General features: G+C 39.5%; 1 protein-coding gene across 2 annotated transcripts; it reads right to left on the bottom strand.

The window, feature by feature from the left end:
* Positions 1–233: 233 nt before the first annotated feature.
* LOC144032990 (clathrin heavy chain 1-like) lies at positions 234–25,202 on the bottom strand. 2 transcript variants are annotated; one of them, XM_077540619.1, is made up of 33 exons: positions 24,818–25,202; positions 21,219–21,426; positions 18,014–18,282; positions 17,506–17,667; positions 17,234–17,347; positions 16,748–16,921; positions 16,062–16,259; positions 15,681–15,881; positions 15,425–15,577; positions 15,106–15,228; positions 14,806–14,943; positions 13,291–13,455; positions 13,023–13,203; positions 12,791–12,954; positions 12,550–12,675; positions 12,322–12,464; positions 11,621–11,855; positions 11,413–11,535; positions 11,068–11,213; positions 10,803–10,986; positions 10,523–10,715; positions 10,254–10,411; positions 10,005–10,169; positions 9,784–9,891; positions 9,464–9,631; positions 9,174–9,323; positions 8,962–9,093; positions 8,694–8,804; positions 8,317–8,487; positions 7,990–8,211; positions 6,513–6,533; positions 2,881–2,956; positions 234–1,715 (listed from the first exon to the last, which is right to left on the bottom strand). In XM_077540619.1, the coding sequence occupies exons 1-33, from the start codon at positions 24,857–24,859 to the stop codon at positions 1,585–1,587; spliced, it is 5,055 nt and encodes a 1,684-aa protein (XP_077396745.1). In that variant the 5' UTR covers positions 24,860–25,202; the 3' UTR covers positions 234–1,584. The 2 variants fall into 2 exon arrangements, with proteins under 2 accessions (XP_077396745.1, XP_077396746.1); XM_077540620.1 differs by lacking the exon at positions 6,513–6,533 and having other exon boundaries at positions 24,818–25,201.
* Positions 25,203–25,257: the final 55 nt, after the last annotated feature.

Raw genomic sequence — 25,257 nt, 5'->3', positions numbered from 1 at the left:
TGTGTGGTGAGGGGTTGAAAAGAAAAAAAAAGGTGACTAGTCACTAAGGTGCTTAGATTTCACTTATTGCAGGTATTTTTCTAAACTTTTTTTTTTTTTTTTTTTTCGGACTGTAACTCCAAAGATAAACACTCAAACGTCAACAATGATTGTATTTGAATGCACTGCCCCCATGTGGAAACTTTTTCCACACCCACACAAAACCACATTTCCATAAACGACTGGACATAAAACAGTTTGCAATTTTTACGTTTATTTAGGCTAGTACTTCCCTTTCACTTAGGTCATATTCTTCTACTTTTTCAATGACAGAGCCCCTTTGTTTATTCATATGTATGACAACAAAAAGGAATTTAACTTATGGAGGGTGACACTTTACACAGTTTGAGGGATGTAAGGAAGTACATCAAGGTAAATACAGGCTCGTATTTGACATCATTCTGGATGTACCGAGACCTATTTTCTTGACCATCTACACATGCAACCTACATGTGCGTTTCATCGAGCTGTCGTTTGGACATCAAAAAGTTTTCTTTGTTTTTGGACGATGAGAGTGGTGGAGGACAGATTGGTGTGCGCGTGGGAGCATTTTCTCACCATCTACAATGTTTAAAATCATGTTCACATCTGTACACGCCAAAAAGGAAGCCAAAAATAAAACGTCATGGTGACCCGAGGGAAACGTCACAACACCTGGCATAAACAGACCTCGGCAGAGAGGGCTCAGCGTAAATACACCTGCACACGCGCCTTGTACACGTCTGCGTGGTCCCGCCCTTGCACATACACAGATACAGTCTCACACAAGCACTGTACACGGCACAAGAGGTCACCTAAACACACGGAGGAGAGCTAACATCTAGCAGGGACCACCCGTACAGGGTGATATGGGGGGTTAAACTTCTTATTTAGACCATCATCAGGTCACATACATACAGTCTCAATCATAAAGTGACACACGTCTGAATGCATTTAAAACTCCATAAAGCTACACACCTGTGCAGAATATACTATCATGACTGTACTTAGTGTTGCTAGGGCTAGCCATCCGTATGGCGATATATGTTCAAATACTCTATGTAACCTTTTCTCCTCAAAATATACAATGATGAAATGCATCGTACGGACAAAACGAGACACGTTTAAGCTGGTCACATGTTCCGCACAACAAAACGTAAGAGCTTCTCTCCACAGGAATTTCTTCACGAGTGCAAAATCCAATGCTCCTCCACCTACTTCAAAGTTTGCTCAGCTTCAGCAAGTCCACTTATAGCAAATCATTCAAAGAAAAAAAAAAAAATGACACGTACCAAAAAAAAAATCTAAACAAGGGGTCATAAATACGGAATGTGGGGAACGCAAATGTGGTCCAATTTCAGTTCAAACGATACAAATAAAAGTCCTTCATCGCATGTACATTTTTTTTCAACAGAACATTGTTGTAACAATAGCAATAATATAAATACAAAATAAAAGTGGGCTGTTGCTTGCTTGTGGCCTCTGTTGAGGGTAGAAGACCATGGGAGGCTGGAGAAAAACACAAATAGAGGGAGTGGATGGGTGGGTGGTGGTGGTAAGGGCTGTTCACATGCCGTATCCAAAGTTGGCCTGCGGCGGCTGCCCGTAGCCCGGTGCCGCTGTGTACCCGTAGCCGTAAGCCTGCTGAGGGGGCACAGCAACATTGGCGCCTGAAGTGAGCATCAGCTGTGGTGTGCCTGACAAGCAAACAGCACAACAATCTTGGGTCAACAAAGCTTGCAATGACCACTTTGGGCTATAGTCTGTAATTTTAAGTAAATTTTTTAACATCAGTTCTTGTTATTAATATAAAAAATTTGTTCATTTCTATTATTTAGTCCTTGAATCGTGTGTTTCTTTGCCCAATGTGCACGTTTTTCTTAAACAGTTGTGCACTCAAGAGTTTTTCAAGGTCAAAGCCGATGCGTGCAAAAATTTGAGATACAAAAGCACTTCAAATCCCCACCACAAATGGTGGCAGTGAACGTCACAAAATTCCATCACCATCAATTCACATTGGTTTCCTTGCAGTGGAAGGAAAAAAAATCAGCTGGTGGCGGTTATGCAGTACTAAGCTGGTTTGCCAACTGCTACAAGACCCCACAGAAGAAGAAGAAAGGTAGAAGTAACAATTGAGAAATGTTACAACTGTGTTTTTATACAGAACAACACTGTTAAGTGTAATTTTTGCTTCGAACTTTTCCTGCAGTTAACATTAAAAACATGCATAAAAAATAACTGTGGTCTTTTTTTTTTTTGTGGTCTGATTGCATTTCAATTGATTTCAAGAGGGAAAGATGATTTGAGATGCAATTGTTTTGAGATATGAGTGTGATCGCATAAATTGTGCACATATCTCACACCTGCATCACTTAATAGTAAAGACTTTCTACAGCCAGCAAGGGGAACTTCCACTTCCTAAATTAAAATTCAATTTTCCTCCAAGGTGAGCAATGAGTATCTCAAGTTCTTAAAATTGAAACAGTGTCATTTATTTGCTCCATTGGAGTGCAATAAGCCAATAAACGGCTACTATACAGACTAAGAATACGACATGAAATGGCTCCTTTGGCCAAAAATTGATCAATGATGTTATTTGGCAAAAAATAGTTCTTCTTAGTTTAAGATTTGGCCAAAACTGGCTATGATAGAGCCTAAACAGTTACAATGAGAATTTAATCAGTATATTACTGATGTAGTCAAACAGCTGCAGTTAGAAATTAAAAATCAGACAAATTCCTCACCTTGGAACGTTTCATTATATTCACATTAACACATCTAAAATGGTTTAAAAATAATAAAGTGTGACTCCAAATGGTTAGCACACAGCCGCGAGATTTAACAGCAATGTTTTGGATTTACCATAAACAATTGGTTGAGATTCTGTGGCCTGCTCCTCCTGTTTCCTCAGGGACTCAGAGGCTTCCAGCTTGTCCACCTGCGGAGAAGAAAGAAGAAGAAGAGTGGCGTCGTGAGAAGCAGCTTGCTGGTTGAGCAGCTTGGGCGGAGGCTTTGGAAGACGCCAGGTTTGTAAAAACTGACCTCTGGGTTATTTCACTGGCTGAAGGATGGGACCATTCCTGACAGGCGGAGGAGATGAGCACCGTCCACATTTAAGTGAAAATGTGCAGCTGGAGGTCCTCCATTAACCCATTAAAAACACTGCTGTACAACTAGAGCGCTAAAAGCGACTATTGACAGTCTAATTCTCTTTGGTTTAAGGACACACAGTCGAATGAGGGGTTACAGGGGGATATATCAGATTATGACAATAATGGTCCCACCCATTCAGCCACCCCAATCATCTACACTATAATTTTAGAGTATGTAGAGAACCAGCCTGTCACCAGTACAAATGACCTCTTCTGTTTAGCGACTCTAAAAAATATAAGTTGGCCCTAATTAGCTGCATTTCATCATATGTAGTATTTTTTTTTTTTAACTAATGTATTTCAACACATAGAGGGTAGATATTTACTTAACTGCAAATGCAGTAGGCATTTGTACAGTTGCATTTGTGGAATGATAAACAATATTTTTTGGTTTACTACGATTAAATTTTTATATTTACTATTAACAGTGTTTATTCTTTTTACATTTGGGTGTCATATATTACATTGTATAGCTCCTATAAATATTAAAGTTACTTAAAACAAAGTACTTTTTTGTTGTTTGTTTAAAAAACAAAAAAACAAGAACAACAAAAAAACAAAACAAAACACCACATCCATCTGTGGGGCCAACGAAAGCCAAATAAAAGTACTGCTAAAAGAGTCATCTTTAAAGGGATATTATTGTATCTTATATTGTGAAAAAAATTGCCTGTGTACACATAATGTGTGAAATCAAGCAACAATATAAACCTGTTTATAGCCGCCTATTTCTGAAAATGTGTCTGAGTCATTCTGAGTTTTGCCCCACTGTTATCAAATTGTGTCTGGCAATATGTCCGCTTAATGTGCTGCATTCACAGATTGCACAACAACTGATATGTGACATTTGGAAAATGAGGAAAATATACACACTTTTCTTTGTGGCACCTGGCATTGGCACTTTGTATGCTTTATTTTCATTTTTTTATTTATTTATTATTTTATTTTAAAGATTCTAGATTCAAAATGCAGTCCACCCTAATTGCCATTGGTTAAGCAGGATAATTTCATGAAGACAAGAAGTAGGTGGTATAGAGTGTGGCACAATTTATAATCTTATGTTATTTTGCCCCCCACCCCCCAAAAACCCATTACGTCGCCTTAAAGACAACTTTTTAAACTTCTTCGAGGTCTTTCTCGACTATATTACATTTTTGCCAAGTAGCAGGTGAGAAGTAGAAAATTACCAGCAGAATCCAAAATAACTAAGCAGCCAGCAAAACGAGTTAAGAAATGATATGCAGCTTGAACAATAGAAGCTTGAACATTGATGAAGTACAGAATATGAGAGGTGAGGTGTCCCTGTCCTGGTATTGGGTTCAGTTCTCCACATACCGTGTGTGGTACACTAGTGTCAGTCAATCTGGTTGCGCAGGCTCTTGCATTTTGAAAAGAGAAAGGTTGAGAGACATGCGGAAGCAGTCGTTTTTCGTTACGCCTCTCTTTAAGAATGCGTGAGAAAGAGAAAAGAGAAGCACAGCCCCATAGTGGAGGGAGAGAGGAAGAAGGCAGACAGGATGCTCTTGTACAGCCACTTGAAGGTTTCCAGAAGCAGGCACAGCCAACAACGATGTCTCCTAGCCCGGTGCTGTTGATGTTACCGAGGGAGGGGTAATGCATGCGTGTTGCTTCACACCTCATGTACCTGAGCTGAGCTGCTTATTATTTGCCTTTTAACCATTAGACTATTGTGTTGGGTTGTTCAAAATAAATCACTCTGTATACCTGATACATGTTTTAATGCAATGTTCAAGCACAGGAATCAATTCAAGCATAAAGTAGACAAAGAATACAGTGTAAAATATCAGCAAGAAAGAATTGGAAACTCATTGCTGTCAGCTAATAAGAACAGGATGGTTGTGAGAGGGGCAGCAAACAACCAGTTTAACATTAGAAGTCAACTAAAAGTATGCAAGAAACAGACCTGACACTGCAGGTAGTGATCCAGAGTGGCACTTTTCACTTACTGATACAAAAGAGGCTAGCTGAAAGCTTTGCTGGCTGATTTCTCTCAACCCCCGCTAGGAGCTTACGTTTTCATTGGCATGTGAATTTGTTGGTGTAAACAGATTCTTTTGATGGCCAGGTATTTTTTATGTGCCCATTAAATATTGGTGATAATCCACAAATTGATGACAATTAAAAAACAAAAAAAAACAAAACAAAAAACAACAACACATTTCCTCAGATAGCTGCCTGGGGAGTACCAAGAGGTCGGGTAGTGATAAAGTTTTACTGAGGGAGATGATTAGTAATAATTCTAATTAATAGTAACGATACTCAATGAAAACACAAATTCCAACCAAAACTTTTGTGTTTACTCCTATTTTTCATGAGCTGAACCTTCAAGATTCAAGACATTTTCTGTTTTTAAGTCTCCAATCTTTGTTAGCTGTGGGCCTGTGAAGCCCTTTGAGAGTCTTGTGAGGAATACAATACAAATAACTTGACTTCACTTAACTCCCTCAACTACTGTAGATTTATTAACACCAATATATTTAAAAAAAAATAATAATAAATAAATATATATATATATATATATATATATATTTTATTTATTTATTTTTTTCAACATTGAGAACATTTAGTTTTGCCTGGGACATGAATTTACTCAAAGAACTTCTATATTAATTTTAGTCTATACAGTTAATTTTCTTATAGCCAAATCACTCACATATGCCCACTATAGATTAATTTCTGTGCTTTTTTAAAATCACTTTTTTTTTATGATTATCCCCCCACCCCAAAAAAAAAAAAAAAAAAAACAATCTTAAGACTTTCTGTGCAACTGTTCCCTTATTTGTAACTCCCTCTAACAGTGTATGCTCACTTCTTGTCAAGGAACATCAGATAATTATTTTTGTTCATTGTTTTTGCATCAGTTTTCCAATTGCTCCCAAATGCTGCATACAATTACAGCAATTTCTCTTTAAATTCCTCCAAAAACTTCAGCTGTGTGATCATATCCACCTATCATGAGTACATCTTTTACTGAGGTGCGTCAACTAATTTATGTTTATTTAAATGGTCAATGCATGCCGTGACTAATGGGGTACATTGTAGTATGTTAGAGTATACAAAACAATTTGAGGAAATTCAATATGGCCATCATAACTAAGAGCCCAGCAGCAGACCACTAAAGATGTGAAGAGCCCCACTCTGGATTGTGGGGAAATAGTTAAGTGGTCTAGTGAAGATGCAGAGTTGTACACATGAAAGCAGCAGAGTGACAAAGTGGGAGGGGGAATCATGCAGTTCCTGCTAATTTTACCCTTCCAAACTACTACAGGTTATAAGACAGCGAGTCAATAAGGACGATTAGGAAATGGATTCAACGTTCACCTTTTCCTTTATCGCATCAACCTGGAAAGGAAATTCAGAGAGGCAACTTAAGGGAAAAAAAAGCAAGTGGAATTCTCCCACAATAGAAATTGACAGTGAGAAACAAGCAAAGAGGGGATTTAACATTAAGACAACAAAATAACACAAAGGGGATGCAGGTAATAATGCCACTTCTGATACAATTGCATACATGAGGTTGGTATCCAGTTTGATTTAATTGTTGTACTCTTACAGCATTTGAAGGACTTACGGAAGTCTATGCTAATTTACAATTCGCGTGTCAATGAGATTTTAGCATTATGTTTTTATGATCAAGAGAAGGCCAAAAAAAAAATAATAATAATAATACATTTCGATCATTTGCCCAGCCCTACTTAATATAGTGTAGTTGTAATACTGCATAGCTATTTATTTTTCTATTTTTATTAACTCCATTTTATTTCTATCAAACATGAAAAGTGATTAAAACTGACATGAATCTCCTCTGGAGCACATTTGTATGGGAAAGTAGCTTGAGTGGATGAAAATCCAACTGAAAAAGGATAACGCCAGTGATGGCACATGAAGGACATAAGGAAGGAATATGAGCATCAAGGCAGCAAGAATACACACAATCTAGCGCAGGAATGGGGAACTGTGCTACACAGCCTGATGTTAATAAACAGTATTTGCAAATAAAATGGTGGGGGTGCGATGTCTAATCCCTGTTGGTACAATAAAAAAACCTCCAGCACTAGTTGCCTTGAAGGGAAAGATTAATTCTGAAGAATCCTAATTGGCTCTCGGTGTTATAGTTTACAAACATCTAGTTGCAAGAAAATAAAGTCACGTTGAAAGCACCCACGACACTCAAACTCTTCATAACTAACATTCTGTTCTATATATGTACGGTAGTTCGGTGTGAGTGTTTTCTTGTTTTACACTGTCATTAATTCATCTATGGCTGCGTTCACACTGCAGGGCATGATGGCTGGATTTTTTGTTAAATCAGATCTTTTTATGTGCCGTACACGTTACAAAAATAATGGTGAATTTTAATGTGGGCGGAATGAGCCTGTGATAGAAAGCCAATGACGTCGATTAACACGTGACAAAAAACAAAATGACGTCACATTGCACATCCTTATTCCTCAATCTCCTCATTTGATGGAGACATCTCTCCCATCTGCATGGGGCGCATAGTTGGCTTTTGATTGTGTACAGGTTGGATGTGTACAGATGAGTGTTCATACTGCAGACGCATCAGATACTGTACATATCTGACTTATATCCATATACGAAAGAGGCCCGGATCAGATTAGGAAAAAAACCCATCTGAACTGTATTGTTCACAGTGCATGAAAAAAAAAATGCAGACATGTTACATTTAGGCAAAAAAAAACAAAAAACCTTAATTGATCTGCAGTGTGAACATAGTCAAAGTTGTCCTACCCAATTAAACACAGTGTTATATTTTCTTCATGTGTGAATGACCCACCTTACTGAGGTACTCCCTCATGACCTGGATGAAGTATGGCATGGAGAAGTCCATGATATTGTGCCTCCAAGCGGTCTCCAGCACCACGTCGGGCCGCAACAGGTCATAGCAGGTGAACAAGCAGGCAGCGAAACACTCCTTCTTGTCCTCCTCCAGGAACCATGCAAGAAGTTCCTCGGCCAGTTCAATGTCTTTGGATTCGGACGCGTACTGCATGGCGTCCTGTACAAGGGCATAGAAAACGTACATGTTAATGGTTCAGCCTGTGTGAACATACAAAGCAGTGAGAAAAAGTTTACAGTCCATGTGAGTGTTGCCACAAAGCACCTTGTACAGCTTGTCTTTCTTGCAAAGCTCAACACTCTGTTTCCAGCGGTTGTTGCCCTTGAAAAGGTACGCTGCGATCCTTCTGAACTCGATCAACTCATGCTTCTCAAGGCCTTGGGCCAGCGAGATGTTGTCAAAGTTGTCGTAAGCATCAATGGAAGTGCGTAGTGACTGTACAAGCAAACAAGATGGATGAAAACTATTTAAACAATGAGGGAAGGATTATGTTGTAATAATGTTGTGACTTTCGGCTTGTCTCCTTCGGGGTAACCACTGCGAGTCACCCAGGAAGTACAAAATACAAAAAAAGATAAACAATCAATACAACTAAATAATAACTATGTTAAGTTAAAGAGTGCAAAACAATACAGTCATACCGCATAGTCTTCCTCGATGATGAAGAGGTTGTTGAGAGATTCATTGACTGACTTGTTGTTGTGATTCTGGACAGATCTCAAATATGGTTTAACCAGGGGTACCTGCTTCACCTGAACAATGAATCAGAAATTAACGAATTAATTACTTGATCAAAAACGAGCATCTTTAATGGCGACATGTCTGTGTAATGCTTCTCCAACTCCACGAGATATTTTTAACGTTAATATTTAAATGCTGTAATGCTTTTATATAAATAGAGGAAGCCACCTTGCTGAAAAAATTTACAGCACGTGTGTGGTCCAGTCTTGGGGAGAGAACGATGAGCAGGTCATTTAATAATAAAGGTTTGAACTCCAGGTAAAAGTGGATGGCTTTGTAGTACAGCTCCACATTGGCCACCTAGAGTGAAAAGGCAAAGATGGTACAGGTTTATGCACTTCTTTTACAATAAACAAGTTTGTTTCGTGCAGGAGCCCCACCTTGGTGACAATGTCTTTGAATTGACCTTCTTTCCAGGCATCAGAAGGATGGTTCATCATGGTGATGATGGCATTGTCATATTCCTCATATTTATCATAGAGGAACACCAGCTCTGCCCAGAGGTGGGCCTGCTCAGCTGCCCTGAGGACCTTCAAATTCACATTAATAAATGTTACTGGACCTTACATGAATCGACTAACAAGAAGAAGAAGAACAACATTTCTTTAATTTTTACTAAACACCACATTTTTTAATGTGAATAAATGATGTGCCTATTCCCTGGTTCTACCTTTGGAATGTTCACACGGGACCAAAAGAGTTCCAAGTGCTCTCTCATTTTCTGGGGTTTGAATTTGGAGTAGAGTATGGCCAGCTCTGTGAACATCCCCATGTGAGCCCGTTCCAGTCCCAAAGCAGCCTCCAGCATGGTGATCAGCTCTTCAAAGTAGCCGCGGTCCTGAAGAAATTCAGGCACAAACGTCACTCAAAACCTTTTACTTGATTATCAAGGCCACTTCTATTTATTTGACTTTATAATCTCTCTCTTCAATGTCTACATTTGGATCGAATGCATTAATTGTATTTAAAAAGGATTGTCATGCTTTGTACCTGATAGTAGTTGATGAGTTCCTCCAGCTCATCAGCATGCACAACAATATGCAGGCCGCACATCTGGGCAAGCCTGAACTCTTTCCCATCGACACACGCAAAACACACCTACACGTGAGAGAGAATGGATTCAAACAATGTTTGCGTTCACATTAATAATGGATAAAAGTTAAAATCAGTCCAGCAGTGAATTTGATGAAAAATGAATTTGTCATTCTCACCTCTTTCCAGGTGCGTGTGCTGTTGGCCTTGCGAGCACCATCCACAGCTGCCTGGTACTCTCCCAAGTGCACCAGAGTGGAAGCCAGGCGACCAAAATTAGACACGTTGTTGTAAAGAAGTTTGGCTGCCTCATACATCTTATCATCATAGCAACGGTCACCCACCTAAAGGAAAGGGAAGGAAAACGATAAGCCAAGAGAGAATAAATGGACAACAAATGGTAGATTTCGATCCATCCCAGAACCTACTTGTTGGATGTGGGCATTATTGGGTCCATTGATGAACTCCTCCAGTTCGGCAAGGCGGTTGGTCTTTGCCAGAGCAAAGATTAACTCGGTTTCAACATAGGATTCACGGGCCTTCTTTCGGGCCATCTGCAGAAACTTAACAAGGTCCTCCCAATTTCCTACAAAGAACACAGCACATCACTTTTATTTGACCAAAGATCTCTTAAAATGATTTTGTGTATTCTTTCAGGAGTTCAAACAAGCAACTCTGATTTTAGTGTTGGTCTTACCACTCTGAGCTGCAGCTTGTCCCACCTCCATGTAAGCAGAGGGGTCATCAGCCTTGATATAAGAGTCAATAGCTTCTTTGACCAGACCCTTTTGAAGCTGGGCCTTTGCCAGCTGACTCCACACTGGAGGCTCATTGCAGCGCTCGGCAAACTCATAGGCTCGGTCCAAGTTACCAATGTGCTCAATAAGAACCTAAATATAATAGGACAGTGTTCCAATATAACATATAGGTGAATAAAATCATGAAGCTTAGCAAAATAAAGAATAAAAGTCACTCACCTGCACAGCAGATGTGTTGACATCAAATTTCCTAAAAATAGCAAAGGCCTCCTCAAACAGCTCATTGCTTATGGCAATGTTTGCAATATCTGGCGCATCATAGTTGTCCAGACGGTTAATGTACTCCATGACCCGGGTCCGATCTGCTTTGATTGCTGTCAGGATGAGTAGATTCTGGAGGTTTCTAAAATATACACAGGGAAAGAAGATTTCAGAAAGATTTTTTTTAGCTTGGTAAAATAAAAATAAGGACACCTCATTATACCTGTGCTCGCTGAAGACAGAATTATCCAAGACAATTTTCTCCAGAAGCTCAATGAGCTCATTGGGAAGGTCAGCGGTCATAAAAGCTTTCACTGACACAGACACCTCCTCTGGATCCTGGGTCTCCGTCAGGGCAGTCTGGACAACCTGTGTCACAGGAGAACATCAGGCTTGAAGCACAATGTCGCAACATTCAAGTGGAAAGGGAGTATTGGGGAGGACTATTTAGGGAAGGTAGGAAGGAAAACTAAGATGGACCCTGTTAAAAAGTGTTGAACAACATACGGCAATTTGTAGACCTGAGCAAGCAGAACCACTATTTTACACAAATGACAAGATGTGAGACCTGATCAATGAGTGGTCGTCTGTAGTTGTTGGTCTCCAGCAGCACACTTGCCCACAGCTCAGGATTCTTGCGGCGCACAAGGTAGCGTGACAGACTCTTGAAGAGCGAGTTCTCATTACACACCTAAAACATTTAACACAAATAGGGTAAAAATGAACAATCATCTAGGTCCAGGTAATATTTTTGGTCTTCAATGACAACAACTCACATGAATTAGTTCTTGGTCACATTGTCCTCTCTCATAGGCCACACAGGCCAGGTGGGGATCTCTTTTCTCACAGTATTTGCCCACGACACGGCTGTCATAAAAGGGGTTCTCTCTCAGGAAGCGCTCAGGGTTATTGTTGCTGTCTATGTAAATCTTAGCCAGGGCATTGTGGGTAGCGGGCTCCTCACAGCCTTCATGAATACGAGCCTCCAACCAGGGGAGAAGAAGCTTCAGTCTGTTGGGAAACAGAAAGGACGAATTTCATCATTTAGAGAAGGGTTTCACAACCTTTATTTGGCCAAGGCTAATTTTTACATTAAAAAAAAAATAAATAAAATAAAAAAAAAAAAAATCTCACAGCACACCACCAAAGAAAAATGTCACAAAAATAGAGTATTCTGAAATAAGGTTGACCTTCTCAATCTGGTCTGTTTAGTTAAAAACACAGCTGTTATTTTGTTGTACGTATGGCAACAGGCTTCAGCGATCACATAGAAGATACTGTACATTTTTTCTGCTTATATGTCACTGGCATAGAAAGATAAACAAACATTATTTGTAGGACAATAAACAATTTTCATACCAATTCAATCAAATGTAATAATTTCCAGCGGCACACCTGTGTGCCACGTAACAATGGTTGAGAAGCACTTCGAGACATATCGCTCTTTCAATACATGTCACTTTGCTCCTTCTCTTACCGATTTCTCTTCTCCACTTCGGCAACTAGTTCATCTGTGGAAAACTGTCCTCTTACGACCATGATCAGGTTTTTGATCACATCCTCAGCACAATCGACATCCAGCAAACCTCCAATGACCACTGGGAGACGACTCGGGTTTACCTGCAGAAAATCAGAAATGCATGGAATCCGATTTTGACTACAAAGAAGGTAAATGATGACTTATAAACTCAGAGTAGCGTTGCACCTTCTGCACATAGATCTCAATGTATTTCTGCAGACTGTTGCGATACAAGTACAGGACCAGATCGTGGACAAAATCAAATCGGTCACAAACAATGATCAATGGCAGTTGATCGGTCAACTTGGCTTCCTGCAGAGAGAGAGAGAGAGGAGAGAGGAAAAAAAAAAAAAAGACTTTCAATTTCTACAGCGAGAAAGGTTTTTAATTAATGTCCCAAGTGTGCAGGTTGCAAGCCATATTTGACCTTGAGGAAGTTCTTCACACGGTCAGGATCATAGCAGTTACTCTCTCTGCAGATTCTCTCCACCTCTTTGATTTGGCCTGTCTTGCAGGCAGCCTGAATATATTTGAAGTGAACCTCTGGGTCCTGGCTGAAGTTGACAATGGAACCCAAGAAGTAGAACAAGCCTGAAAGACAAAACCATGTGACAGGGTGACACAAACAACTCTCTCCAAAACTAACTCGCATTGTGTACCTTCAAAGCTCTTGAAAGACTCAAAAAGTTCAGTGAGGCTCTGAGTGCTGAGTTGCTCATGGTACTTGGAGGCAACCTGAACGCAAATTTGCAGGTTCTGGCGGATGTTAGCAGAGAGCATGGCCCGAAGACATTCCAAAGAGTCCTCCACTGATAGGGAGCCAAAGAAATTGACTAACCACTATAAGGGAACAAATGAGTGACAATTAGTATTCTGTAACATATTAGGTCGGTAACATTTTAAGCATTTTCAAAATTGCCAGTATACCTCTGGGTTGAGGAGGTGTGTGTGCACCACAGCCCGCTTAATGTCATATAGATCAGTATAATGCTCCAGCGCCCTCTGCAGGAGACCAGCCTTCTCACAAAGCTGTGCCACATGGGCGCGGTCATAATGAGTAAACATCTGGTTGCCCAGAATGGCATCTGCTACCTGCAAAAATCACCAGAGGATTTTAGACCCTTAAAAACACTTTTTATTGTTCACAAAACTGATAATTATAATGACGAAAATGAATGCATTGAAAATTTGATTGGTAAGAAATTCACTGTCACGTTAATTACAATTACAAGCCATTAAGAGTGTGACGATATATCGATATCACGATAAATCGTGATACTTTGTCTCTCGATAGATTATCGATACGTCTACGGCAAGTATCAATATTTGTAGTTAATAATATACAGCCACGATAATGGCTCCATTTCTTCATTCCTTGGGCGGCACGGCGGTCGAGTGGTTAGCACGTCCGCCTCCCAGTTCTGAGGACTCGGCTTCGAATCCAGGCTCCGGCCTTCCGGGGTGGAGTTTGCATGTTTTCCCCGTGCCCGCGTGGGTCTTCTCCGGGTATTCCGGTCTCCTCCCACATTCCAAAGACATGCATGGCAGGTTGATTGGGCGCTCCGAATTGTCCCTAGGTGTGCTTGTGAGTGTGGATGGTTGTTCGTATCAGTGTGCCCTGCGATTGGCTGGCAACCAGTCCAGGGTGTCCCCCGCCTACTGCCCAGAGCCAGCTGAGATGGGCGCCAGCACCCCTTGCGACCCTTGTGAGGAATAAGCGGTCAAGAAGATGGATGGATGGATGTTCATTACTTATTATATTATTATATATTCATTACTTGGTGGGCCGCTAGGGGGAGCGCCTCATAAGAGTGGCGGGGAAATATACGGAAGTCTTCAGGCGAAGAAGACTCATCAGCTTACTTTTACTTGTGTAAGACATTCATCTGTCCAGCAACTGACTCGGTTTTTCATATGCTTCTATGAAATATTTGTATTATATTTTCAATTTTAAAGTTTTAAAACATATTTTATGATTCGACTTTTTGAAGCACACAATTTCTGAGGAATATTAATATTAATTTAATTGGATTCAATATTTAAGTAATTTAATTTATTTACTTTCGCAATGTTACACAGAAAATTGTGCCAGTTTATAAAACGGAAAAAAATGATTATGTGACTGACTGACATGTTGCAAATTTGTTCACAGAAAGTTGTCTTTGTTAAGAAGACATTTATATTTAAAAAAAAAAAAAAAACACTAAAGTACTCACATGGCACAAAAATAAACATTTTTTTTTTTTTAATTGAAAAAAGTTTATGTCTTGAGTAGTTTCATCGCAGATTATCGTGGACTTATTACCTGACCAATATATCGATAATCGCGGTGTCGTGAGATAATCGTTATTGTGAGCCTTGTATCACATCATATAAGCTAAGGTATCCAGAGGTTCCCACCCCTACTAGCCATGAATATTTTCTTCTCATGTATTTATGTACCTGGGGCGCATGGACCAAATTCATTTCTAGCAGACGTGTCTGCAATGGTCCTTCCATGGGCCGGTTGTTCTTCAGGGCATCCAACAAAAAGGACGTGCATTGCTGGATCAGGTTGTATTCCATGAAAACATCTACAATCTAGACACAAAAAAGAACAACTTAGCATTTAACAACAACATTTGACCATTTTCATGAACTCAATTTAGTTTTTTTTTTTTATTCGATATTTTCTGTTTATACAAGTCAAAAAGGCAGGCTATCAGTACTGGCTGGCAATGTTGTGGCTTCATTTGTTTGCACCTGTGTAATGTCAGCAAGAGGTTCTTCATCCTGCACCAGCATTTGGGAGAACTGAAGTCCTTGTTCAGGGCTGATCCGCATTACATTCCGCAACAAGAAGATCCAGTCTGGAGTGTAACCCACCTTATACAGGAAAAATTGAATATTATTTTGTCAGAGTCAAAATAAATTTGGGGAATGTAATTTGTCATTTAAAAAATTGGTGGAACTAGCCACATGCATTAAATGATGATTGCATTAGTTCAAAGAAAGACTTTATTGCTAAAGTTAGGGAACACATTAAAAAAAAAAAAAAAAAAAAAAAGACACAGAAACAAACCTTTTTGGCATACAGTACTATCTTCTGGAACTGGCCAGTCTCAGCAAAGCATTGAATGACTTTGTTGGGAACGTTTGCTCTCAGGTACACACTGAGGGCGAGTGTGGGATCCACCGACTTCACCAGGTCTCCAAGCTCCTCTGAACACTCCAGCTGTAAGCAAAACAGGACAGATAAATCTGTCAAGAGAGCACTAAAAGCCTATTCAGGCAGACAAAAGGACTGCCTGCTATAAAACCAGCCAGTGAGCACAGACCTTGTCTTCTTTCAGCCATTTCTCTAACAGCTGTTTGCGGCCCTGCTGGAGGACCGGCCTACACAGCTCTAGAGATTCAAACTTATTGAGCTGGCCTTGATCCAGTAAGATACCAAAATACTGAAGCAATGGTGACCGCTGGCCTGGTTGAGCAGGAACACTCTGGAACCTGCGGATAGTGTCTGGTGTTCGCAGTATGCCCTGGAGAAAGACAGACAGATGGTTGACGATAGTAATTAAATCACAATGCAGTGTCGTAATTAAAATTGAGGAGCGATGTTGGCAAAGATGAATGTTGTGATGTCAGAGGTGCAATTAATTGAACTAGGATTTTGCCTGAGGTAAAAAAGAAAAGAAAAAAAAGGTAGCACTTGACTGTACCTTGGGTGCATTGGCTGCCACCTTGGCAGCATCTGAGTAATTCCCTGCAGCAAAGAGGGTGTTAAACTTGCGGGCAAACAACTCCTCAGCGCCGGCAAGGTTATTGCGGACAGCCATGCGGAGAGCCAGGTCGGGGTTCTGGAGCACGTTGGTGATGTAGGGAATAATGTTCTCCTCTTCCACACACACTGATAACACCTGGAAAGCACATTGTGTACTTCTGAATTTCATATATTATCGAACATTCTTTCCAAACATTTTAATCTGATTTACATATTCCTAATTTATACAAACACTTCGAATTCTTGGATGTTGTTTCACAATCTGTTGTATGCAATACACTAATCTTTAAATGGTGCAGGTGCAGGTGAGATTAAAGATCAGTAACAGGATTAAACCAGTCTGCCTGGACAAGCTGAGCTCTACTGCTGTTCCCATCTCCCTAAAAGTACTGCTATACTATGGTGCCTTTGCAAATATTTCTCCCCCTCGTTACATTTTCCTATGCTTATTTGGGTAACGGGGTCTGCCTATCCCAGCGATCTGTGGGAGAAAGGTATACTATCGTCTGAATAGGTACCCAGTCAATCATGACACTCATATAGACAACCATTCTCACAAGCAATTAAACGTGAATAAGGGTTGTGCATATATATATATATATATATATTTTTTTTTTTACATACCTGTCCTTTCCTGTTGACCCCGATGATACCAGCAGTTGGCTCATGAGGGGCAGTAACAAAAATGGTCTCCCCACTAATCCTGTTCATGTAGATACAGGTCCCAGTTTCCAAGTCGTACAGGTGGATGTAGCCATATTTGGTGATGAGAAAGACTACATCTTGCTTGGAGCTTATCTAAAAATACAAACAATAGAAAAAAAACACAGAAAAAAAACACAGAAAAAAAAATCCAAAAAACATTACAACATATTGAAAAACTGTCAATATGCAAATCTGCAGATAATATATAGGGGTCCACTGTATTTACAAATATAAATTCCTGCTTATCAAGTGTTAACATTTTTTGAGACATGTAAGACATTTTCAGTGCCCAGTGAGGCCTTGTTTTTAGATTCATAGAATGAATGCCTTTTATGTAAGACTTTTTAAGGACCCCAATTATCACAGATGTTTACATGAACAGGTTTAGGTTATAATATTTCTTACCTGCATGGCAACGGGGAAGTCATTCTGGGCTTCTGGAGGGAAAAATACATCAACAGCCTTCTTTGGAAATGGCTGGTTTCCGGTTGGTGGAGTGCCGACTTCGATTATATGGAGCTATAAGCCCCAACACCATGTGTAACCAAAAAAAATAATATATATATATATATAAAAAAAAAAAAGTGAAATGAAAAACAATCAATTTTATTACATAAAGAGCATAATTTTGAAGAATTAAAGTGAGGTTTCAATCAAGTGCATGCGTGTGATCTTACTTTTCCTCCTGCCTGTCCTCGCACAGCAAAGCAGAACAGGGTTGACTCCTCTGTGTTGTCTTCCATCTTGAATTGTGCAAAACCGGCAGCATGACCTTCAATGGGCTGAGAAACCTTCCTGTCCACCGAGTACAACTGCATTGCTCCAACAACACGATTTTGCTGGAGAACATTAACCAAAAAAAATCAAATGAATACACTGTACATAACTTCAATGAACAAATACACACATGGTAAAAATATGCAACACAGTAATATGAATGATACACTCTGATATGTAATATGGTTAAACTTTACTGTGAAACTACTACAGTAACTGCATATAAACAACCAACTGAATGAACTGGCAAATGTTGAAGAACATCGTGCGACTGGCTTAGCAACTTAGCATAACATTGAACACAGTAATTACTTGATCATTTGTATTACAAGGTCAAAAATACGTAGTGTATATGCAGATGGAGAATAGACTGGTTTGTAGAAAAGCTGATGACCACACATTTGGTACCTGTGCTGAAATGCCAATTAGCAGCAACCATTTCTGTTTGGCGTCAGTGCGATAGTTGATGATCTGGCAACCCGCCAGGCTGGAATGGCGGTCAAAGACTTTGATTGGCTGTGAGTCGCCCTCCATGCTCCAATGGTAGACTGCGTTGTCTGTGACCAGGGCGACGGTGTTGAGTGAGATCCACTTCCAGAAGGTCACATCATCTGTCATTGTGTGAGCCTTCATCTTGCTCTTCATTTCAATATTGAAGATCTGCAGGGTCTTGGCGGCTGAAGATATTGAAATCAAGGTTAACGTTAGTCGATTTTTTTTCACAACACAATAAAAATAACTAGTACTATTTTTTTTTTTTTTTTTTTTTTTTTAAACATAAAATGGAGTAATATAAGGCTACCACACATCACCTACAGCAGACAATGGGGGGAGGAGGGGACAAATACCATTTGGTAATACCAAATTCCAGTTGTTAGAGTGGGTAGTCAGGGTTGGCTTTCAGTGACAAGAAAGCACCGTACAACAAGGCAGTGTCAAATCAAGAGGCAAGACCAACAAAAGGGCAACCACATTGTGGTACATCTGCATTCAGTGCATTGACGTGTGCACATTCAAGGCTGAATATGCAAACCCCCAATTTATAGCTGAAGAGACATCGGTAATATGTGTTCAGACTGACAAAGCACTGCATATTTTTATCTCTCAATACAATTATTTTCAGTGGTGTTGCTGCATTTGCTATGTTGGGCATATTCCTTGGACATGAACATTTATTTTGTTTTCTCTGCAGTCAAACCAATGAGGTGGTATCTACTATTGTGAAACTGCTCAACAATATAAGAAGTCTTAAATATGAAGACTTTGGTCTGATCTAGACGTATTATTAGATTATTGTGACAAGCACTTTTGGGTAATTAATGGCATTATTGTATTTTAACATGCACAGCTTTTAACTAGCTTTCTTGTACACAATGGGAATAAATAGACCAATTGCGTGCATTGTAACGCCTGCCACATAACATGACTCTGCCAAAAAAATGGTTCAACATTCAGCAGCTTTGCGAGTGGAGCAAGATGATGTGTGTGAGATAAGCAAGCGGTGAAGAAGAAGCAAGTTCGGTACAAAACTAATTTCGTAGTTTAAAACAACAAAGAAAATATATAGTTTATTAAGAAAGAACGGAGGAAATCAAAATGTTCAGTTATTTTTCTTTATATTTCTTCAATATTTACCCAATCAGTCTTTCACTATCTACTGTAAGCACCTTCAGGCCGCCTTGTTCAAAAGCATTATATATTTTTATTTTATTCACTTTCACTTTTATTGCAGCTTTCTTGAAGCAAACTTTATTTTAAAGCAAACAGTGCTTTTTTCTGTCTGAAATGTGTCTCCTCCTTGCTGCAATGACAAGTACTTCTGTTGAGCGTCTGGATTTTTTGTTTTTTATTACTCCAATGGTTTGTCATTTTTTTGTCAGATCAACCAAGACACTCCATCTACACAAAACAAGCTTACCATCTCAGAGAAATAACACAAATGAGAATGAAATTCTAAAATGAGGGATGTTAAACCTGGTTAAGTCTGAATGCAGATTTGCAAAAGGAGACTACAAAGCACACAGACAAATGTAATGATGGGAAGGTTGCTGGACAGATGCACTAACCCTACTACGGTAATTGGTTTGGTTCATAAATAGGCAAGGCATAAATATCATCTGCAGTGTTCTTTAGGGCCACAAAATATACAGTATCATAGGCCCAACCAAATCACCAGTGATTTGTAACGTGAGCAGCATCTGAATAAATGATCAGAATTGGAGGGTATAGTGATTTTTTATTTTTTTTTGTGGGGGGAAAAAGTTCACAATATCATGTGATAATGCTGGACAGTGGAGCGCCCAGAAAGCAGTGAAAGGGTTTTTGATGGGGACGTCAAGTCAGAAATTTTCTTTACAATAACATATAAATACTTGTCTAAAAATTGTATTCTGGTGTTAATATTGCATTTGTGGAGTATGAATTAAGCAGAAAAAACACCTGTTTTTATCCATCTTGGGTGGCTGCTACTGTGCCTTGTGCTGCCTCTTGCTGTTGACCGAAAATGACGACACAACGCCTTGGAGCTCAGTTAACAGCCATCACGGCTCACCTGTTTTCTGGGCTTGGTCATGTAACACTTGCAATTTTATTTCAATCCATATTGGAATTTATGCAACGTCCTCAAGGAAATATTTTAGTACTTTTCGTGTATATTCTAAACATTTAGATACATTAACTCTAATAGACTTTTTTTTTTTTTTTTAAATCTTGTATCACATACAGTAGTACTAGTATAAAGTATTAGTACTCGTGTATGAAAATTATATGGTAGTAGTAGTCGTAGTAGTACTATTTTAACAACATCCTTGATGAACTAGAAGACAGAGAAGTGATATTTTCTAGAAAATGACCTTTACCTGTAAACTGACAAATATAAAAACACTTAAAAATATTATAATTCTGCTCAACATATTATTCAGGACACATCCTTTTTATCGTTAGCCAAATCAAAGAATTCACTGAAATTCAACATACACTGTATAATCTATATGTGTGTTGCCCATTACAAGTGCTACTTATCTGAATCAAACTCTAAGTCTGTATCTGTGAGAATAATGAAAACAAAAATTAATAATAATAAAAAAATATTTAAAAAAAAAACACTAACTATCCGACACTGTTACTTATATGATGATAGGCTTGTGCTTTCAATTCAAGCATTCATTAAAACTATCCCCAGCATTGTGCATTCGTGTCAAGACAAGTGCATACAAGAATACACTTTGACAACTCATGATTTGTAAAATTCAACTCACCGTCTGCAAACATAAGAAAGCATTCAGGAAATGAAAAAAGAGCAAAAGCAAAAATAGACAAAGCATTCATGACAGCATGACTTGTATCTCACCATCACTTTTACTCAATAGAAACATACTGTAAATTCACAATGATAAAACTACACATAAATTACACTATTGTACATGTCTGGACAAACAAATGAGGTGGCCTACATGTGAACATCAAAATGGCCGAAGACAGAATAAATTACACTGATGACCCAGGTGTACAGGGAAAAGCTTTCAAGTCTAAAACTACTTTGGTTTGCATTTGAGGGCAAATTTACCACAATCCTCTATAAAATAATGCACCATTAAGGGTGCCATTTACTTACCTTTAAGGGCAATAACTTTGCTAGCAGGGTTCATGATGGCGCTGTCTGCGGATATTGGCCTGCGGATGGGGTTGTTGGGATCGGCCATGTCAATAATGACAACCTGAGCCTGCTCACCCACCTTCTCTCTTATACAGATGAACTTATCTGACTCCATTGTCAGTGTGCTGAACCCAATGTTAGCTGGGTTGATGCCCAAGTTCTGGAGCTGGAATGTGAAAACAGTTTGTTTTAGTACAATATAAACATCAAAACCCCATCAGTGACAGAAAGTAAGTTACTTCTGTCAGTAAAATTAAATAACTAGTTAAAGATTGAGCAGCGCTGTTGCTCTTAATTTAGTCTAATTATATCCTGCCTGCCCGGCCGGATACAGTGGATTCAGATAACAGATTTTATAATTAGGTCAGTTTTATTAAGAACTAATACTCATGTGTGTATGCTTCAATTTCACCAAATAGATAAATGTCAAATTCGAATGACTAATTGGTAGAGGTGTGCAAAATTTCCGATTCTTAGATTATTCACGATTCGGCCGTGGAACAATCGAGAACGATTCACAAACGTCCAAATTCCGATTATATAAATATGCCAAGGGAAGCGAAACTAAAGTGAACCGGAGCGAAAAGTACGCGGAACTGAAACGTAGTAGCGCGCGCGGTCTTCGGGACGCTTTTGGGACGGACCCGCCTCGAGATTCAAAACAACAACAAGCATGGCCGAGCTGACCAACCCACCTCTTCGTGAGATCAGACCTGCTCCGAAAAGGCAAACAACTTCAGGCGGAAGTATCAGCTAGCTGGCTGCAGTGCGTCGGTTAGCGTTCTACAGGGCACCGCGCAGTGATACGAACGAACGAACAGAAAAGTAGTGGCTGGCGGTAATGGCGTCTGACTTTATTCAGAAAAGAGTATTGTGGTGGAAATGTATCACGCTTTTGAAAACAAAAAGTTTTTAGAAGAAAAACGCTTTATTTCCGAGACCCCAGCCAGCTTGGTGGACTATTTTCCTCTCGTCCAACGTGCTGATCGCACACACGGGAGGTGAGGATCAAATTGAGATTCATGTTAAAAAAGCCGAACGATCCCATTAATGTTTACACGTTCATGTTTACACAAGTTAAAAAGCAGAAAAGCACTTGAGGTTTTTTTTTTTTTGTACCTCTGAGAAACTTTAATGTTTACATGTTCATCTTTACACAACTTAAAAAGCAGGAAAGCACTTTTTTTTTTAGGCATTTGTATTGAAGTAGTAGTTCACATTGTCTTTCATTTATACCTCAGTGCACTTTTGAGTGGATAAAAATAATATATTTTTGCTCAATGCTATGTTTTATTCTGTTGAAGACTGAATATACTTAAAAGCTGTTGTTACAGAATGAGGACTTGAGTATTTTATTTACTGTTTTGAACTGTTAACTTGATACTGAAATAGTAGTTTATGTAGGCCTGAGAGGACTTTTGTACTATTTTTGTAACTAATGTACGAAACATTAAAAGCACCAAAATACATTGTTTTTTTTCTGCTGCCTGGGGGGGAATCAATAATCGTTTTATAATCGAATCGTAGCCTCTGAATCGTAATCGCAATCGAATCGTGAGGTGCCCCAAGATTCCCACCTCTACTAATTGGACAGTAATTGATCATTGCTGTGTGAGCCACAATCCAGTTAGGGGTGGGAATTACAGACAAAAGAATAATATCACCACATTTAAAAATTATAACTTATGTATCATGTGGCAATTTCAAGATCATCAATATACATTGGTACAACACAATAAGGTATTTGAAAAATGGAAAATATTTAAAATATAATATACAAGCCATACACAGATAGAAGCATATATATTTATAGTTGTGTGTGTTGATGCGATCGATTAGCCACCAATGGTGATGTACTGACTTATGTGGAAAAGCATGTGATCGCCGGCATTTGTTGATCAGGACATTTCATTGCCGATCACAAAAAAAAATAAAAAAATAAAAAATAAAAATCATCACCTGCAGCTTCAACTTTGCAGCCAACATCCAACTTGGGACAAGCCTGTGTGCAGTGTAGCCCCGATGTTATATATATACACATATATATATATATATATATCTCCATCCATTTTCTTTACCGCTTATTCCTCACAAGGGTCGCGGGGGCTGCTGGCGCCTATCTCAGCTGGCTCTGGGCAGTAGGCGGGGGACACCCTGGACTGGTTGCCAACCAATCGCAGGGCACACAGAGACGAACAACCATCCACACTCACACCTAGGGACAATTCGGAGCGCCCAATTAACCTGCCATGCATGTCTTTGGAATGTGGGAGGAGACCGGAGTACCCGGAGAAGACCCACGCAGGCACGGGGAGAACATGCAAACTCCACCCAGGAAGGTCCGTGCCTGGACTCGAACCGGAGACCTCAGAACTGGGGTTTTATATATATATATATATATATATATATATATATATATATATATATATATAAATTAAGGGATGGAACGTTGGATAGAACATTTATTCAATCGGATTCATAAATTAACAAATTAACAAAATGACAGATTAACCGATTATTAATATAGCGATTAGTGAGCAGCTCTAAAACAGAAAAAAAAAGAAGTGCATTTCATCCTGATCCAAATAATTGGTATTGTAATCAGCCGATCTCACTGATGATCAACATCGGAATCAACAGCATAAAACCCTGATCGAACACCATATATCCAAAACATCATCTTGGAGTGTACAACTGTTCATGCTTGGTAGGCTACATAAGTTCATTGGACAGCAACAATATCAACGTTTTAATACTGATGAAAGATAATGCGATGTATGACAACAATCCACAGAATGTCCAGTCGAATTCATTGTAGTCATTTGCAATCATGGATTTCAGCACACTGAGTTTTATTTAGTTTTTGTGTGGATGGTACAAAATGTTATAATAGGGGAAATGCCTCTCAATTTGTGCGCACAACAGCATTGTAGCCAAACCAATGACTTACACAATATTTACAACTGAGACTCGAGTATGATTTCAGTCAGTAAGCAGTTGAATGAACATGGCTTCGCAGCCTCTTGCTTGACTCATCTTCACCGTCATAAGAGGCAGTGTGAGTTTGACATCTAAACTTCCATCCAAATATTTAACATGAACAAAGATGACCAAACGCGTCAATTTCATTCAAATTACGTGCTGTAAATTAAGTGTCTTTTACTGAAGGTGGAATTAGATGACGTGACTGCTAGCATCCCTAACCACACACTGACGGCACGAGCAACCATTAAAAAAATAAAAACGAGAACAGGTTAAAAAATAATAAAATAAAAAACATACTGAGAACACGGAAGCCGAAATACTTAGTAAAAATCATTTGCCATTTTCGCTGGTGTCAAACTGAAGTGGGCTGCGCGGTGTCATCGGTGAAATGAATGGGATGCTATCTTGAAGGCTATTCGTTAGCTGATGCTAAACGGGGGAGGGGAGGTCATTCATTTGCTGCGGGTATTGACGTTAGCTCAGCTAGCGAGCTGTCATATGATTCCTTGTGAGGAACTCGATATATTAAAGCAGTCGCGCGTTTCGCGTAACAACTGAATGTGCCTACATACCTGTAGGTGCTCCTGGAAACGGATAGGCAGGATTTGAGACATGGCGTTTTCCTCGGTGTTCTCCAGAGTGCTGAATTGTTATTAGCCGCCGTGCTAGCTAGCAGAGCAGCAGCACCGCGCTAGCTTACGACCTCCTTACGGTACGTGTAGGTCGGAGCGAGTCCGTAGAGACAAAACACGATAGAATTGCACTGGTCCTTAAAGTGCCACCCAAACGTTGCTGCTGTTAAGATGCTCAATAGGTTAGAGTCTCGTTTCTGCTCTCCGCACTGCAAGATGGAAAGCGGCGGTGATTACGGCTGATCTTCTGTCCAAAATCCGCAATGGCGGCGGAAACAGTTTTGAGTGGCTTCCCGATCCGGAAGCATCAGTCAGTTCTGGAAGGACACTGGCTGTAGACCCGAGCTGATATTGGCTATTACGCTCAAACATTTGTCACA

This window comes from Festucalex cinctus, chromosome 13 (assembly GCF_051991245.1).
Source record: "Festucalex cinctus isolate MCC-2025b chromosome 13, RoL_Fcin_1.0, whole genome shotgun sequence".
NCBI classification, from domain to species: Eukaryota; Metazoa; Chordata; class Actinopteri; order Syngnathiformes; family Syngnathidae; genus Festucalex; species Festucalex cinctus.
Note: the sequence above shows the minus strand (reverse complement) of the source record. Positions and strands in the feature narration are given on the sequence as shown.

Coding starts and splice junctions, on each gene's coding strand:
- LOC144032990 (XM_077540619.1), bottom strand. CDS start 24,859: ATGTCTCAAATCCTGCCTATCCGTTTCCAGGAGCACCTACAG. Junction 16,922..17,233: donor ACTTCCCCGTTGCCATGCAG/GTAAGAAATATT, acceptor TTGTATTTTTAG/ATAAGCTCCAAGCAAGATGT. Junction 11,856..12,321: donor GAAGTGGAGAAGAGAAATCG/GTAAGAGAAGGA, acceptor GTTTCCCAACAG/ACTGAAGCTTCTTCTCCCCT.